This window comes from Lutra lutra, chromosome X (assembly GCF_902655055.1).
Source record: "Lutra lutra chromosome X, mLutLut1.2, whole genome shotgun sequence".
NCBI classification, from domain to species: Eukaryota; Metazoa; Chordata; class Mammalia; order Carnivora; family Mustelidae; genus Lutra; species Lutra lutra.
The window spans coordinates 66,295,373-66,314,077 of record NC_062296.1 but is presented as its reverse complement, the minus strand read 5'-3'; the positions used below and the strand labels follow the sequence as shown (position 1 = coordinate 66,314,077).

At 41.5% G+C, this 18,705-nt stretch overlaps 1 protein-coding gene and 1 pseudogene across 1 annotated transcript in view; one reads left to right on the top strand and one right to left on the bottom strand.

Moving 5' to 3' along the window:
- LOC125091990 (cytochrome b-245 heavy chain) overlaps positions 1-7,747 on the top strand; it is a 35,542-nt gene extending 27,795 nt beyond the window's left edge. Inside the window, 5 exon segments of the mRNA XM_047716194.1 lie at positions 16-178; positions 1,549-1,695; positions 4,358-4,482; positions 5,807-5,892; positions 5,895-7,747. Coding sequence (XP_047572150.1) covers positions 16-178; positions 1,549-1,695; positions 4,358-4,482; positions 5,807-5,892; positions 5,895-5,932 — 559 coding nt within the window. The 3' untranslated portion in view covers positions 5,933-7,747.
- A 2,722-nt stretch (positions 7,748-10,469) lies between these two features.
- LOC125091513 (G2/mitotic-specific cyclin-B1-like) lies at positions 10,470-11,055 on the bottom strand (annotated as a pseudogene).
- Between the last annotated feature and the right edge of the window lie 7,650 nt (positions 11,056-18,705).

Here is an 18,705-nt window from a genome sequence, read left to right as displayed (position 1 = left end):
ACACGCTTCCTGCAGGATAGCTGTGGACGGGCCCTTCGGCACAGCCAGTGAAGATGTGTTCAGTTATGAGGTGGTGATGTTAGTGGGAGCAGGGATTGGGGTCACACCCTTTGCATCCATTCTCAAGTCTGTCTGGTACAAATACTGCAACAACGCCACCAATCTGAGACTCAAAAAGGTGAGTCCCTTCGTTTTTTTCGGAGGGCTGGGGGCAATCCTCCCCCTCGGCCCAGCAAAGTGGGAGAGAGCCTTCCGGGCAGAGGCTGGCTGGAGACCAAAGGAAGTGAAGACAAGTTCCGGGTGGTTCCAGAGAGAGAGACTTCTCATAAAAGGGCTGTTTGATAAGTCAAATGTGTTTATAAATAAGCAGATCTATTATTGCAAGTAATATACTGCACTTGGAGAGCATTAGAAGAAATTGGGAAGAAAGGTAGTGGGGACGGAAAGTGTTAGCAACCCTAACGCAGTAGCTACCCTTTTTGTGGATTCTCGTCCAATATTTTCTCACGTGTTTACATACTCTTGGAAAGTTGTAAATATTGAGTATGTATACTTTTTCGAAAAAAAACATAGTGTTTTTTTTTTAAAGATTTTATTTATTTATTTGACAGAGAGAGATCACAAGCAGGCAGAGAGGCAGGCAGAGAGACAGGAGGAAGCAGGCTCCCTGCTGAGCAGAGAGCCCGATGCGGGACTCGATCCCAGGACTCCGAGATCACGACCTGAGCCGAAGGCAGCGGCTTAACCCACTGAGCCACCCAGGCGCCCAAAAACATAGTGTTTTTTCAGTGTTGTCACAGGCTTTATAATGATTCTTTTTAATGATTCCTTTATGTTCCATCGAGAGGGTACAGAATCATTTTTCTATCATCCTGTATTAGATATTGAGATTGATTCCTTTTCCGGTCCCCCAATACCTTTTATTTTTTCTTTTTTGCAAGGGGAGGGCAGGAAACACGCCCTTTCATGAAACTTGTACTTATTTTCTTACGGGTATCTCCTCAGAGTAAATTCCCAGGGCATTTTTTTGGTCACATGTAAATTTGGTTTCGTTGCCCAGTAAAGGACATCTTGAATAAAACATGAGTCATTCGAATCACTTTAGAGATAACCTCGAATAGGGACATTGAGCATACGGTGACTTTTTATTCTCCCCTTTCTCTCTTTGCTACATGGAGAAGGTATGGGGAGAGCAGCTCCCCCCCCCCAACCCCAGGAACTCAGGAATGTCTGGCATTAGCGGGCAGTGAAGCTAGCCTAGAGCCCCTTGGGCTTTCTGAGAGGCGGGACAAAGGAAGCCAGGGATTTGAGGTGGTCAAGAGCAGACCCGGAGGGAAAGCGCTGAGCTGATGTTGTTTTCCTAAGCCATGCATTTCTGAGACCAAGGTATTTACTGCCCCATGGGGTAAAGGCCTGTGCAAGTTCATGTGAGCTAGCTTGTGAGATGTCCAGAGTTTTCTGAAAACCTATGTTTCTAGGGAAACAGGGAAAGGTTGGGGTTGGGTTGGGTAGAAACCCGTCTGTCCATTCTGATGAGGCCTTTTGCAGATATACTTCTACTGGCTGTGCCGGGACACACACGCCTTTGAGTGGTTTGCAGACTTGCTGCAGCTTCTAGAGACCCAGATGCAGGAGAGGAACAACGCCGGCTTCCTCAGCTATAACATCTATCTCACGGGCTGGGATGAGTCTCAGGTGAGGGCGAAAGCTGAGATCTCACGTCCTTCCCACAGTTCCCCGGGACAGACCAACTTCCCTTCGGTTACTGGAGTGTTCCGTATTCCGTTCTTACCAAGAACAGTTGGTGGAGTTGGGAGATCCAGCCCGTCCGCTCTCATTCAGTGTCCACACATGTTCAGACTCTTGAGACTAGATTCAAAGCTGGAATCTGTGGAACAGATCAAAGCTAGGGAGCCCAAAGGGAATAAGAGCTGTGACTTTGACCTTCTTAGAGTCATGCTTTTTCCAAGGGTCTCGAACCACCTGGACAAGATGATCCACAGGGTAATGGGAAGAAAATATTAGCTGTCTTTCTCCCTCTCTTTATGCCTATCTCTACCTCCATCTTTATATCTGTACACACATACATATTCCTTTAATTTTATGTTCATGTCTATTTTACAATACACACAATACATTTAGTAAATAGTAATAATAAGTGCTCATAGTTATTAAGCATATCCCATGTGCTAGGTATTTTTATTAGTGATTACATAGATTGTCAAATTCAGTCCTTACAACAGCCTTATGAAGTAGCTAGTATTATTCTCCACACTTTACTGACAAGGAAAGCAAAGCCCAGAACAGGTTAAGTCATTTGTCCAAGGGCACCCAACTAGTAAGAGACAGAGGCAGAATGTTCCAGAGTCTGCACTCTTAGCAACTCCTACTAGTTCATGATTATCATTTATCAATAAATCAAAGTATATTTAATGAAGGTGATATATGTATGCATATGTATATAGCATATATGTCTGTGTATGTGTGTGTAATATAACATATAATGCATAAAACATAACACATTATATATGTATGTGTGTGTGTGTGTATGTATCTCCTGTGTTAACAATGAAAACATTCTACAATTTATAATACAGCTCACCCACAACAAAGAATTATCTGGTCTCAAATGTCAAAAGTGCTGAAATTGAGAAACTCTGAAACAAGTTAATGATTCCTAAGGGGTAAAATCTTTCTTTTTTTTTTTTAAAGATTTTATTTATTTATTTGAGATAGAGAGCACAAGCCAAAGGGAGAGGCAGAAGGAGAAGCAGACTCCCTGCCAAGCAGGGAGCCTAATGCTGGGACCCTGGGATCATGACCTGAGCCAAAGGCAGATGCTTAACTGACTGAGCTACCCAGGTGCCCCTAAACTCTTTCTAAATAAGCAAACATCAATGACTTGGCCTGGAAGCAACAGAAGCAGCAGAAGCAGCATGAGCTCACCCTGCATAAGGAGCTAAGACAAGAGTTTCTGCCTGTCCCTGGCTGGTGTCAGGGAGAAAGGTGGCCATAGCCACAAATTGTCTCCTCCCTCCTGGGTAACTTTCTTTTTCTTTTTTTTTTTAAGATTTTATTTATTTATTTGACAGAGAGAAATCACAAGTAGGCAGAGAGGCAGGCAGAGAGAGAGGAGGAAGCAGGCTCCCTGCCGAGCAGAGAGCCCGATGTGGGGCTTGAACCCAGGACCTGGGATCATGACCTGAGCCAAAGGCAGCGGCTTAACCCACTGAGCCACCCAGGCGCCCCAGTCCTCCTGGGTAACTTTCACAAGCACCTTGGATTGTGAAAACTGACCCTTCATTTGGGTTTTGGAATATTGTTTATCATCGATCCTCCAAGTCTTAGAAGAGTCTTGTTGCAATTGTAGATCTGGGAACACATGACCGTGAACATTGTTGCTCCAGAAAAAGGGATTTCAAATGCCATTTCTGCAATTTAAAAACAAAACAAAACAGCAAATATTTGATAAAAAATGAAACCCAGGAGAAAAAAATCTATAATGTATAAATTACTTTGCAGTTTTATTATTTAAAAAACCAGACACAGTTTTTTAGATGAGAAATTTATTTGCATTGCAAAATAACTATTTTGCTTTACAAAATTAGTCCCTATAGGATTATTAAACCACAGTGGTCACCCTTCTTAACCTCCTCCATCCCCATCAACCATCCCCTGTCCGGTGAATTTAAAATCTGATTCAAGTTTTAAATAAATGTAATTAACCACTTTTATGAAAAATATCTGTTGTTCGAACTGAGACCCCGTAGAATGGTAGCAGAAAACAACAGGTGACTATGTACACACACACACACACACACACACACACACACACACACTAGCATTAGGCTTGATTTGTTGTCTCATTATGTTGTCAAGATATGAGTGCATTTTAGTCTGTGGTTGTTTTAGTTCTTAGCAATTCTCCTAAAGGAGTGGGAGTCTATTAGGGTCAAGAGAGAAAGTCACATGTAGAACAGGGAGAAAAACAGTCAGAATTTAAATCCTACCCACACCTTCAATGCTCGATGCCAAGTGCTTCCAACCTCGTCTTCCTATATCCATCCCATCCCACCTCCCTCCTTCGCTCTCACTGAGATATTTGTACCTCTCCCGTGGCACTCGTGATACCATGTTCTGCAAAAAGGATTATTCATGCTCACACTTCAAGGTCTGCCCTTCTAGACTAATTTCCCTGAGGAGACCCAGTTTGTTCATCTTTGTGTACCTTCTAGCCCTCAAATATATATATATGGTTAGAATGGGTAGTGAGAACTTGGCTTGTGAGATACGTAAATATAGCTGTGTTTTCCTTACAGCCTGTCTCTTTTTTGTGAATTCATGTCCTTTCCCACAGGCTGATCACTTTGCTGTGCACCATGACGAGGAGAAAGATGTGATCACAGGCCTGAAACAAAAGACCTTGTATGGACGACCCAACTGGGATAATGAATTCAAGACAATTGCGAGTCAACACCCAAAGTAAGGAGTTGAGTGATCTAGCCCATTTGCTCTCACCGAAAGAGGGAGCTCCCAAACACAGCTAGATTTGTATATTCTGAAAACTAAAATACCTAGATTACTGTATTCACACCCAATAAAAGTTTCCAGATACATATGACTTTACAAGGGAGGCTTTAGAGCACACCAAAATTACCTGGATTATAATTATAATAAGTAATTGTAATAATTATCAAATTTACTTGGATTATAATTATAATAAGTAATTATTATTATATTATATTAATATACTTATACTTATAATATCAGTATATACTTATATATAAGTATATATAATATAAGTATATAAGTATATACAATATACTTATATTATAATAAGTATATATAATAATATATATTATAATAAGTAATTATTATAATTACTTATTATAAGCAAAGATGCTGGGGGGGCTCACGTCTGCCTTTCTGAACCCTCCCAAGTGAGGCCATAACTTAGCTCTTTTCTTTTGGCTCCTAAATCTCACTGGTGTATCTACTTCTTTTCATTCAATATGATTTAGACTTTTATCATTAAGGAGATATGGTGCCCACTTTCAGTTTTAGTTTTGGGGTCTAAAATCATAAGTTGCCAGACATCCTAAGGTCCTTTCTGCCTTCATTAAAGCTGTACCCATTCTGGAAGTTTGAGGAGATCCTCTATCTTGCTAGAACACATGATAAACTCAAGAAATCACCACAAATATACCCTTCACACCTTTGCTTTTTATCTTTTAATGAGTCTATGAATCATTTGGGGATCTTTTCACAAGGCAGATGCTGACTGAGTGGGTCTGGGGTGGGACATGAGATTTTACATTCTTTTTAAAAAAGATTTTATTTATTTATTTGACACACAAAGTGGGGGGGGGGAGTGAGAGAGCATGAGCAGGGGGAAGGACAGAGGGAGAGGGAGAAGCAGACTCCCCACCTAGTGGGGCTCGATCCCAGGACCCTGAGATCATGACCTGAGCCAAAGGCAGATGCTTAACCGACTGAGCCTCCCAGGCGCCCTGAGAATCTACATTCTTAAAAAGCTGACTAGGAAGCTACTGGTCTGGGACCACACCTTGAGGAACTAGGCTTTAGAGTCTAAAACAGAGAAGGATAAAGCCACACCCAGCTGTTGGCAGAGTCGTTATGGAGCCCCGAAGGGAACCAGTCCACAAACATCACTTCACCACCATTTTTTTCTGTGGCAGACGTCCCCACTAGAGCCTAAAATCAAGAGGAAATGCCTTCACGTGCTTTGTAGTCTGTCTCATCCAAAAGCCTGACACTGCTTTATTTTTCCTTTCTTTCCCCGAAGTATCAGAATAGGAGTTTTCCTCTGCGGACCTGAAGCCTTAGCTGAAACCCTCAGTAAACAGTGCATCTCCAACTCTGAGTCTGGCCCCCGGGAGTGCATTTCATTTTCAACAAGGAAAACTTCTAACTGCTGTCTTCTCATGAGATCAGTGTGGGTTATGCCGCCAAGTACCTAACCCAATAATGCTAGCTGATCATGTAAGTCCCCCCCCATCCTTAAAAAAAGAGAGAAAATGAAGCTATAAGGGAAGGTTTTCCCTGAAAGGAATGTTAAAGATCGTTTGATAGTGATAATTCGCATTCGTATGGGGCTTTATGGTTTTCAGAGCACTTTTACAAACTTGATTTCATGTTTCACTCACAATAATACCAGAGAAAGGTAGGGCAAGGGTTCCTGGACTCAGTGTTTAGGATTAAAAAAAAATAGGGACTCAAAATGGGGAAGTAACTTCCCAAAGATTCTGAAGCATGGACCACATCTAGTCCACGCAGCCCCAGGTTTGGGGGTCTTTCTGTGATACCAGGCCCCCTGGAGATAGGCACATGTACTCCCCAAAAGAAGCAACAATCCAGGGAGTGGCCATTCATTTTCTGTCTTGTGTTACCTTTGTAATCATTGTCGTCATAGTGAATGAAATCTTCCAAATATTTAGGAAATAATATATGCCAAGAAGGATTGAACACTTAAGAGTGACAGGATGGCCATCGGAGCATTTACAAGGATGTTTGGCAGAGTGGATACTCAGTGAAAGTTTACTGAATGAATGAATGAATGAATGAAAAGACATTTAGAACCATATAAGGCCCAAGTAGAAATAATTTAAAGTCTTAAACTAAGAATTGTGCCAAAGATTTATCCGATATGCCCAGCTGCTTTAAAATAGCACCTACCCCTTGTTTTATTTAAATACACACACAAAATGGCTCTTACTTGTGTGAATACTGGTTTATTTTTACATCATCTTCATCATCATCATCATCATCATCATCATCAAATTTATGTCCTAGAAGCCAAAATCCCCAGCTTACTGTGTGTTGAATTCACACCCCGTAGAACGTTCTAGATCTGCATGAGTTCAAGAGAGAGTCTCTAAATCAATGTTAGTGTGGCCAGGAATAGGGGTTTTTGTTTTTTGTTTTTCTTGGAACTGCTCTTATTTCTGGAAACTAAAAATAGCTTTACTTGCCCCACCCTGTGGAGCCACAGATATTTAGAACTACTTAACCTTGGTAATGAGGAAGAAAGAAGAAAGCTAGGGGACGGGGCACAAGACTGGGTTAGGAGAAAAGGGGAGGACAGGGGGGAAAGAGAACAGGAAGAAGGTGATTGAAAGCGAAAAAGACAAAAGGGACAGGGAGGGGTGGGGGGGGGTCTCACACTAGTCACATTCCACCCCAGATTCCATAGTAATCAACATAACATGAGCATGTGGTATTGAACTTGAGGTTCTGGCGGCAAATTTTGATGCTGGGTGGGCATATTCAGAAGACCAGGATACAGTCGTAAGAACTTGGTTGTTCCTTTGGGCAAACTCCCAGGATGTGCAGGTCACTGCAGGTCCATCCTGACAAGTCAGGCTTGCCGTGGACATGTTGCCTCCCCAAAACGTCCCAGCAAAGCTTTTACTCAGAGGAACTTAGGTCTAGCCTGTTCACACTGCAGCCAGGTATCAGTTCATTCGTTCAGCAGATTTTCATTGTGTTATTACTCTGACACAGGCTCCGGTCCTCACAGACTCAGTTCTTTACCCCAGAGTGAGATCAAGAGGGGGAACCACAATTCTAGGCGTCTGAGAACCTTGGCCCTCTCTCCCCTCCGTGGTCCTTTTGTGCTCTGAAAGTGTGTCTCCAGGGTTGGTTGTTTGTTTGTTTGTTTTTTAAACTGGATACCAACAGAGTTACCGGAACAGAGAGCGCTGTCCTGTGTTACCCTGCTTGTCATCCATCCTTCTCCCAAGCCGCCGGCTGCCAGCTGCCCGCAGATCTCTTCCGGTTTCTAGTACTTAGCATTTAGTAATATGTACTGAGAGCATGATTAAGCATTGTTTTATCTCAGCACTATGAAGGCTTTTCTTAGTTCCCCTGCTTTTGCAATATTGCATTTATGAAATTTGAATACTTGTAGTTGTTGTATTTGGATAGTGGGGGGTGGGTGGGGCCCGGGGAGATGATTCCTAGGAAGAATTAATAAAGTTGTGCTCGACTGTTAAAATGAATGAGCTCTCTTGGTGTCTGTGTTATTGATCTTCTTAGTATTAAAAGGGTGGATTCACACAGCAGAGATGGGCTCTGCCCCAGTGGGGCTGAGATTCTCTGTGTTTTTGCATGTGATGGGCCAAACGTGTCACTGTTTAGGGGCTGGGAAGGGAAAACTAAGTACCGAGTTTGGTGCTCATGGCCTGGTGACCCTCACGGCACTGGGAGGAGACAAGAGTGTCACCTCATGTTGTGGACAGAATCTCAGAGGCAAAGAAGACCTTGTATAAGACCTCTTTCTTTCACTTTCACTCGTTTTGTAGGCTCTAACTTTGCAGTTAGGTGTCAGCAAATCAGACCGTGAATATACCCGTATGCTCACGGTTCAGTCTTGGCCGTTGTTTTGAATGAGTCATCAGTTAGGATCTGCACGGTCTGGGAAATGGGTAGACGTGCGGGCATGTGTCCTTCTGGGGGGTCGGCAAGAGCTGCCAGTGGAGCAGAGGCCAGCACCCGAAACAAATGTCTGTAACACAGTTAGCTAACATTTAGCAAAACATCCTCGTCTAAGCCAAACAAATGATAGGCACAAGCCATCTCACAACTACTGTGGAACTGTGTCAACATTAATGCACACCTTTCTGGTAAAAAAAAAAAAAAAAGTCCATGTTCTTTCTACCACACGAGCAGATTCACCAAAGTGTGAGTAACCTAGGATATTTTCAAAGCTATTGTGCTAGGTACAGGTTATGCACTCTCACCGGGTAACAGCAATGGTATAATCCTCCGGTTTATGCCGGAGGATTGGTGCCTGTCTCTCTGCCTCTCCCCCTGCTTGTGCTCTCTCTGTCGAATGAATAAAATAATGAACGAATAAAATCTATAAAAAAGAAATCTTGTCTCTTAGTTTAGAAATGCTAGCTAACCCAATCCATGCTTATTTTTACTTTTATTTATTTATATTTATTTGTAATGTTTCTTCAGCTTTAATGAGATATAATTGACCAATAAAATTGTAAGATATTTAAAGCATTACAACGTGATTATTCACCGAATGATGTTTTTCCAAAGAACAACTTTTACCTATATAACCACAAGGCAATGAACAAATCCAAGAAATTTAACACTGATACAGAACTATCATGTACTCTGTCATCTACGTACAGGTGACTTTGTATCCTCAGTGCGTTGCATTAGGGGTAAGTACTCTCAGTTTGTCCTGTTTTTGGTGGTATTAAGTTTGATCACCAGATTTCTCTGTTATATATGTAAAGGTTTCATTTTACTTTTGTAGCTAGTAAGTCACATTTGGGGAATACTCCGTGGCCATATGAATCTCATTTTCTCCAACAGCCTTTTACCCAGACATTTTAGCATACACTAATGAAATTTCACTGAATCAATTCTTATACTGCTGGTTACAAAAGAGCTGGATTCTTAAACCTCAGTAATCTGTACAATGTACAAAGGGTTGATTTAATACGTTCATATTTTGCAAAATGATTACCACCATATCATTAGCTTAACACCTCTGTCCTGTCACCTAATTACCATTGATGTTTGGGGTGAGCCAAGTAGTCTTGGCTCCCTTGCCAAATATTAGTTGAGCACGTATGTGGAGATTTATCTCTGGACTCTCAATTCTGTTCCATTGGTCCATGTGTCTGTTTTTATGCCAGCACCATACTGTTTTGATTACTATAACTTTGTAATATAGTTTGCCTCTGGCTTTGTTCTTTCTTAGGATTGCTTTGGCCATTCAGGGTCTTTTGTGGCTCCATACAAATTTAAGAATAGTTTATTCTAATCACTTCTCGGCCTTTTGGCTAAGATCACGTGTAAGAATAGTTTATTCTATTTCTATGAAAAATGTCATTTCCATTTTGATAGGGATTGCATTGAATATATAGATGGTTTTGGGTAATATGGATATTTTAATGATATTAATTCTCTTGATGCAGAATATGAGATATCTTTCCATTCATTTTTATCTTTTTCATTTTCTTTGATCCAATTCTTGTAGTTGTCAGTGTACAGATATTTTATCACCTTGGTTAAATTTATTCCTAAGTGTTTTATTATTTTTGATGCTATCATGAATGGAATTGTTTATTTCTTTTTTTAGGTGTTTTTTTTTAAGGTATAAGAAGTAAAAAGGACTATAAACTTTATTAAACATAAGTAAAGGTAACATATAATGTAGAGATGGCAGATGGTGCCAATTTTATTTGCAGTTATTATAGTTCTCCAACTCATGTTTACAGTTACACCTTTGCCACAGCCTTGGCTAGACCTTGAACTAGTGCAGAATTTAGCTGTGCCAGAGGACCGATCTTAGCATGCTTAGACGTGGCATACTTGTTCTTGATATTCATGTCCTTTCTAATCCCACGATTCACCATGACCATACCATTAGCCACGTGTTGCCTAACATTTAGAAGAGATTCTTCAGTGTCTGACAGATAATGCTATAGAGTTGGTGTCCATTCACCATTATTGAGAACTTTCATTGCTGGTCTGACTGCTTGCTCTTCCTCAAGTTGTCTCAGATCAGCATAAACATCTTTCACATAATTCACTATGAAGTTTTGGATCAGCTCCATCTTCTGTATCCACATCATTCACTGCAAAGAATTGTACCAGAGAATGCCTGACACAGAGATTCTTCTGCAGGGGGCACATCCAGAGGATTCCACTGGGCTTGGAGAGGGAGTACCAACCAAAATCAGCTCAGGTGAAAGTTTTTCTTCTTTAACAGGCTCAGGTTTTGGCTCTGGTTCTGACACAGGCTTGGGTGCCTTTTCCAGAGATCTAGGTATTTTTTTTAAGGAATAACTTTTCCAGGAACCAAAGTTTTTGATTCCACTTTCAGAGGCAAATTGACCTGTGGTTGGTCATTGACTTTGTGACCAATGTCTCCAAGAGCTGTTCTGGGCCTCAGCCCGGGCTTAGAGGCCTCAGTTGTGGCCAGAGGCACGTGATTTGTGACTGCCATACGATCTTTGCCTTATTTTCAACATTAACTTTTGTGTTCCTGGTGACCCAGAGCGCCATGGCTTCCTCTTCACTGGACAGCAGCTCAGTGGGGAGAGCAGAGCTCAGAAGCCACCAACGAACTGGGGACCTGAACCCACCGCAGACCAACCGCCATCCCTCCGCAGCATGCTGCGCTCTTTTTCAGATGTCTTGTTGTAGTGTATAGAAACACAAGCGTTTCCTGGATGTTGATTTTTGTATCCTGCAAGTGTGCTGAATTTGTTAGTTAGTTCTAGCAGTGTTTTGGTGGAGTCTTGACAATTGTCTCATGCATGACTGTATCATCTACAAACAAAGACAACTTCACTTTTCCCTTTACTATTTGGATGTCTTTTATTTACTTTCTTGCCTGATTGCTCTGGCTAGGACTTCCAGTAATATGTTGAATAGAAGTGAAGAGAGTAGGCATCCTTGCTGAGGTTTCTTCATTTTTTTTTAAAGATTTTATTTATTTGACAGAGAGAGATCACAAGTAGACGGAGAGGCAGGCAGAGAGAGAGAGAGAGGGAAGCAGGCTTCTCGCTGAGCAGAGAGCCCGATGTGGGACTCGATCCCAGGACCCTGAGATCATTACCTGAGCCGAAGGCAGCGGCTTAACCCACTGAGCCACCCAGGCGCCCGGTTTCTTCATTTTATACCCAATTTGTGAACATTTTATCATGAAAGGATTTTTTTATTTTGTCAAATGCTTTTTCTACATCTATTGAGATGGTCATATGATTTTTATTTTTCTATTAATGTGGTAGATTACACTTATTGATTCGTGTATGTAGAATAATCTTTGAATCTCAGAGACAAATCCCACTTGATCAGGGTGTATGATCCTTTTAAAGTGCTGTTGAATTTGGTTTGTTAGTATTTTGTTGAGAATTTTTGCATCTGTGTTCATTAGAGTTAGGTTATAATTTTATTTTTCTTGTGATGTCTTTATCTGGCCTTGGTATCAGGGTAAGGCTGACTTTGTAAAATGAATTTGGGAGTGTTCCCTTCTCCCCAGTTTTTTGGAAGAGTTTGGGAAGGATTGGGTTATTTCTTTTTCTTTTTTAAAAAGACTAATTTATTTATTGGAAGGGGAGAATGTGCATACACAAGTAGAGGGAGGGGCAGAGGAAGAGAATCTTCAAGCAGACTCCCTACTCAACTGGAAGCCAGACTCAGGCCTTGACCTCAAAACGCTCATATCACAATCTGAGCCAAAACCAAGAGTCAGACACTCAATGGATTGAGCCACCCAGGAACCCCAGGGTTAATTCTTCTTTCAATGTTTGGTCCTAGAGTTTTCTGTGTTGGGAGGTTTTTGATTACTGATTCAATCTCCTTACTCTTTTTTTTTTGTTTGTTTCTTCAGATTTGTATTTCTTCATGATTCAGTCTTGGCAGATTGTATGCTTCTAGGAATTTATCCCTTTCTCTAGGTTGTCCAGTTTTTTTTGGTGTATAATTATTCATAGTATTCTCTCGTGATCCTTTGTATTTCTGTGGTATAAATTGTAATGTCTCTTTCATTTATGGTTTCATTTATTTAAGTCACATCTCTTTTATTCTGAGTTAGTCCAGCTAAGCTTTTGTCAATTTTGTTTATCTTTACAAAAAATAGCAGCTCTTAGTTTTATTGATCTTTTGTTATTTCTCTGGTATTTGTTTTATTTGTTTTTGCTCTGGTCTTCATTTCCTCCCTTCCGCTAACTTTGGGCTTAGTTTGTTTTTCTATTTCTGGTTCCTTGAGAATTAAAGTGAAGCTGTTTATTTGAGTTGTTTCTGTAGGCCATAAATGTCCCTCCTAGAACTGCTTTTGCAGCATCCCATAGGTTTTGCAAAGCTATAGGGATCATGAAGATCATGATCATGGGATCATGTTGGGCTTCCATTTTTGTCTCTTTAGGGATATTTCTTGGTTTACCTTTGATTTCTTCTTTGGTGTATTGGTTATGCAGGTGTACTTGCTTAATGTCCTCATATTTGTAAATTTTCCAGTTTCCTCCTGCTATTGATTTCTAGTTTTGTACCATTGTGGTCAGAAAAGACACTTAGCATTTCAATCTCCTTAAATTTGCTGAGACTTATTTTATGACCTATCATTTGATCTATGCTTGAGAATGTTTTGTGTGCATTTGAGAAGAATATTTATTCTGCTGCTTTTGGATGGAGTGCTCTGTATGTGTCTGTTATTTCCATTTGGTCTAGAGTATGGTTCAAATCCAACATTTCCTTGATTTTCTTTTTGTTTTTTTTTTTTAAAGATTTTATTTATTTATTTGACAGAGAGAGATCACAAGTAGACAGAGAAGCAGGCAGAGAGAGAGAGAGAGAGAGAGGGAAGCAGGCTCCCTGCTGAGCAGAGAGCCCGATGCGGGACTCGATCCCAGGACCCTGAGATCATGACCTGAGCCGAAGGCAGCGGCTTAATCCACTGAGCCACCCAGGCGCCCGATTTTCTTTTTGGATGGTCTATCCATTGTTGAGAGTAGGGTATTGAAGTCTCCTACTATTATTATATTATTGTATTTTCTATTTCAGATTTTTTCAGATATTAAGCATTTGCTTAATAAATTTAGAAACTCCAATGTTGGGTGTATATATATTTATGATTATTATATGTTCTTGACTAATTGATCCCTTTATTATTATATGACCATCTTTGTCTCTTATTACTGTTTTTGGTGTTACATCTTTTTTTTCTGATATAAGTATAGCTACATCTGTTTTCTTTTGGTTTCCAACTGTATGGAATATATTTGCCATCTCTTTCAGCCTATGTGTGTTCTTAAACCTGAAGAGTTCTTGTAGGCAGCATACGGTTGGGATCTTATTTTTTATCCATCTAGCCACTCTGCCTTTTTTTAAAAAAAAAGTTTTATAAACATATAATGTATTATTAGCCCCAGGGGTACAGGTCTGTGAATCGCCAGGTTTACACACTTCACAGCACTCACCATAGCACATACTCTCCCCAATGTCCATAACCCCACCACCCTCTCCCTACCCCCCTACCCCCGGCAACCCTCAGTTTGTTTTGTGAGATTAAGAGTCTCTTATGGTTTGTCTCCCTCCCGATCCCATCTCGTTTCATTTATTCTTTTCCTACCTCCCAAACCCCCCACATTGCATCTCCACTTCCTCATACCAGGGAGATCATATGATATTTGTCTTTCTCTGACTGACTTATTTCGCTAAGCATAATACCCTCTAGTTCCATCCATGTTGTCGCAAATGGCAGGATATCATTTCTTTTGATGGCTGCATAGTATTCCATTGTATATATATATACCACATCTTCTTTATCCATTCATCCGTTGATGGACATCTAGGTTCTTTCCATAGTTTGGCTATTGTGGACATTGCTGCTATAAACATTGGGGTGCACATGCCCCTTCGGATCACTACATTTTTATCTTTAGGGTATATACCCAGTGTCACTCTGCTTTTTGATTGGAGAATTCAATCCACTAACATTTAGTTATTATCAATAATTATTGATAAGCAAGGATGTACTAATGCCATCTTTGAAATTGTTTTCCAGCCATTTTGTAGTTCCATTTTTCTTTGCCTCCTTTCTTACTGTCTTCCTTTATAAATTATTGATTTTCCACAGTGCTATGGTTTGATTTCCTTCTCCTTATCTTTTTTGTATGTATTGTACATTTTTGCTTTGTGAATCCCAGGAGGCTTACATAAAACATCATTTATACATATATCAGTCTATTTTATACTGATAAGAATTTAATTTTGATCACATACAAAAACTGTATGCCTTTACTCTCCCTTTTTTTTCTGATGTCATCATTTGTATCTTTTCATGTTGTGCAATCATTAACAAATTGTTGAAGTTATAGCTATTTTTAGTACATCTTTTCCTTTAATCTTTACACTAGAGTTAAGGAGTTAACAACACATCACTATACTATAGTATTGGAGGATTCTATACCTGACTCTCTGCTTACCTTTACCAGTGTGTTGTACATTTTCACATGTTTACATGCTGCTAATCAGCATCATCTTGTTTCAGCTTGAAGAATTCTTTTCAGCCTTTCTTGTAGGGTAGATTTATTGATGAGGAATTTCTTTGGCTTTGCTTATTAGGGAAAGTCCTTATTTTGCCTTCAGTTCTGAAAAGGAGTGTTGCTGGGTAAAGTATTCTTGGTCTGCGCTTTCTTTCAGCAATTTGAATATAATTCTCTCCTGGCCTGTAAGGTCTCTGTTGATAATAGCCTTACGGGGGTTTCCTTGTATAAGATTTTTTTTTTCTCTCTCTCTTGCTGCTTTTAAAATCCTCTTATTGTTTTTTTTTTGTTTTAGGCAGTTTTGTTATTATGTGTCCTGAAGAAAATTGTTTTGGATTAAAATTTTTAGGTGACCTATTAGCTTCATGAACTCGGATGTTCAACTCTTCCCAGAGTTGAGAAATTCTCAGCCATTATTTTTTTAAATAAGCTTCCTATCCCTTTCCCCATCTCTTTCCCTTCGGAACCTTCGGTGATGTATGCATTATTTCTTTTTATGGTGTCTTATAACTTACCTAGGTTTTCTTCATTCTTTTTCGCCCTTTTTTTTCCTTTTTTTTGCTCCTTGACTAGATAATTTCAATTGATTTATCATCTAACTCACTGATTCTTCTGCTTGCTCAAGTCTGCTGTTGAAGCTCTCAATTGGATGCTTCGATTCAGTCATTGTATTCTTCAGCTCCAAAGTTTCTCTTTGGTTCTTTTTTTTTTTTTTTAATCTCTTTGTAGTGCTCTTCATTTTGTTCTTGTATTGTTTTCCTGATATTAAGTTGTTGATCTGAGTTCTCTTGTAGCGATCTGAGGAGCATCTGTAGAATAATTACTCTGAATTGTTTGTCAGGCAATTCCTGGAATTCCATTTCTGGGGCCAGCTGCTGGGGTTATATTGTATTCCTTTGTGGTGTCATGTTTCCCTGATTCTTCATGATTCCTATAGCTTTGCACTGGTGTCTACACATTTGAAAAAGCAGTCAGCTCTCTCAGACCTTATGGATTGGGTTCAGTAAGGGAAATCTTTTACCTCTGGTTGGGGGTACTTTGGATCCTGTTGTAATCCACTGGGTCTAGTGGTGCAAGGTGCCACATGTGGGGGTGTGTGGCAGCACCAGGTCTGGGGAAGTGTGCTGTCTCTTTGGCTCAAGCCACTGGGACCCACAGCATCAATAACTATGTGGTCCTTGTGGGCACTATGAGGAGTCTGCAGTGGCTTCTGCAGGGGCTGTTGGCATCCTAACTAGTGCCTCCAGGTCTAGTAGTTAAGGATCAGGGTAGGCAGGTAGGTGATGAAGTTCTAGAATATAGGTGAGGTTTGGTGGGGCGAGGTCCGGAGCCGATGACCAAGAAAGAATTCTTGAGACATCTTTGGTGTAAAATGGTGGTTTATTAAAGCGTGGGGACAGGACCCCTGGGCAGAAAGAGCTGCTGCTCGGGGGATGTGAGGAGTGGTCCATTATATACTTGTAAGTTGGGGAGGGGATTAGGGATGATGTAAGTCTCTAAGGAATTTTGGAAGCAAGGTTTCTAGGACCTTGAGGCGCTAGCTATTGTCTGGGGGAAAGGTTATTCATTACCAGTAATAAAACCTTTTCGTGAGACCCTTTAGATGTATATCTGTGGTCCATATGCTTGGGAATGATTGTCGACACTATCTTGGAGGTTTAGAGATAAAGTTTCCAAAGGAATTGTTCAAGTAGACTTACAGGATCCTGGTTAGGGGTAGGGGTCAGTCAGGCTAGGATTGTTCTTTGCCCTTAGCAAAGCCCTAAGGTGGGGGTAGTTGAGTCCCTAGAGGAGAGTCACTCTGCTTGTTTTAAGGCTTGTCAGTAGGTAAGGAAATTTAATAATTTTTCTTCTGCCTCTGTTTCCCACATCATAGGGAGCTGGAGTATGCACACACTTAACTATGGGGACCAGCTGCAGGAGCTTCGTGGTGGCTGGGGCCAGATGCAGGCACACGTGTAGTGATGGACACGGGGGCAGGTGGCAAGGGCTGGGGCTAACCCTGGGGTCACTAGGAGCTGCAGAGGACCTGACTATTGCTGTGCTCCCCTGTGACTGCTGGTGACAGGTTCAGGCTGGGGGTGTACACCTGCAAAGCTGGAGGGCTAGCTATAGGGGGGCATGGTGGTGCTGGCCAGGGCTGGAAGACAGGACTCGATCTGGGCAAAGGCCCTTGGTGTTGGTGCACTCAGCCATGGCTGTATACACGCCCCTGTGCTTGCTGGCTAGGGTAGAGGCCAAGGACTGGTGTCAAGCCAGTGGTGGGCAGGTGCACACCTGAACGGGCTAGGCTTGAGGGCAGGCATAGTAGTGGGCTCAGCTAGGGGAGCCTAGACTGAAGTCTTGCATTTGTGCAGCTGCAGAAGCTAGAGCAGGCTGGGAGCATGGCTCCTGGGCTCTGCTGGGAGTGGGCAGGGAGTCCAGTGGGCAGTGTCTTTCAGTTGCCGGGCCACAGAGCCTTCAGTGGCTGCAGGTGCTGGTCCCAGACCCGGGGCAGGGGAGGAGCAGGAGAGACTCAAGCAGCTGGCATCAGCCAGAGAACTCCTGTGGGGCAAAACGTGGGGCCACATGCAGGGGGGGTCTGTGGTCACTGTGCTCACCTTTGGTTTTATCAGTAGCAAAATCGGCTGAGTTTTTCTGCACAGCAGGTCTCTATGAACAATGATTGCTGCTGCTGCGTGTTTGCTAATAACAGCCTCTATTGCTCTTCCTTATTCTTAGCTGGCTCAACACATCTCAGCTTTGCAGGTCTGGGTGGGGTGAAACTGAAGCGGAACCTTTGTGCAGTGTCCCAAGAGGCTGTAGAAACTGGTCACTCAACCCACTCTTTTCGGGCGAGAGGAACTCTTTCTGGCTGGGGAGTTCCTTCTTGGTGTTGAACAACGCTGTGCTGGGAGATGGGATGATGCAGGCAAAATGAATCTGTTTTCCTTCTCTTTTTTGTGTGACTACTCTTAGTGTTCCTTTTGTTCCACTGTGTTTCTAAAATATCCTGCGTGGATTCTCGAGTGCTCCCAGAGCTGGTTTTGTTCATGGATAGTGTCTATTGAGCTTTGTGGGGCAGGAGACTGGGAAGCCGGGTTCTCTGATGTCACCATTTATTCCATGGAACCTAATTTTTACTTGAAATTAAGATCAGACCCATCAAGCACTGAAATTCTTTTGCTTAGAGAAAAGAAGGTTCTAGGATGACTCAATAATATTTATGAAATCTACTTTTTGATATTTATTTTATTTACAATGTCTATCTGGTAGAGAATGGCCAGTTACCATCCATATTGTGTGGTGTGTGCGTGTGGGTATTATGAAATAAAATCATATGAGGAAGAAGCTAAGTTATAAAAGGACAGAATTTCACAGCTGTAAGTGTTCTTGGATAAAAACCAAATTGCTGATGAAGGCTAGGATGTCTGATCCCTAGAGATTTCTAAAAATTCAACAAAGACCAACCAGCTGGCCTGAGATTGTTTTAAAACTGCGGTCTTTATCATCTTGGTGAGGATCGTGGCGGTCTCTGAATGGGATATTCCAGTTAATACTAATCATCACTAACGTATGGTCATTTTTCAAGAAATTGAGATACAGGGGGCACCTGGGTGGCTCCGTGGGTTAAAGCCTCTGCCTTTGGCTCAGGTCACGATCCCAGGGTCCTGGAATCAAGCCCCTC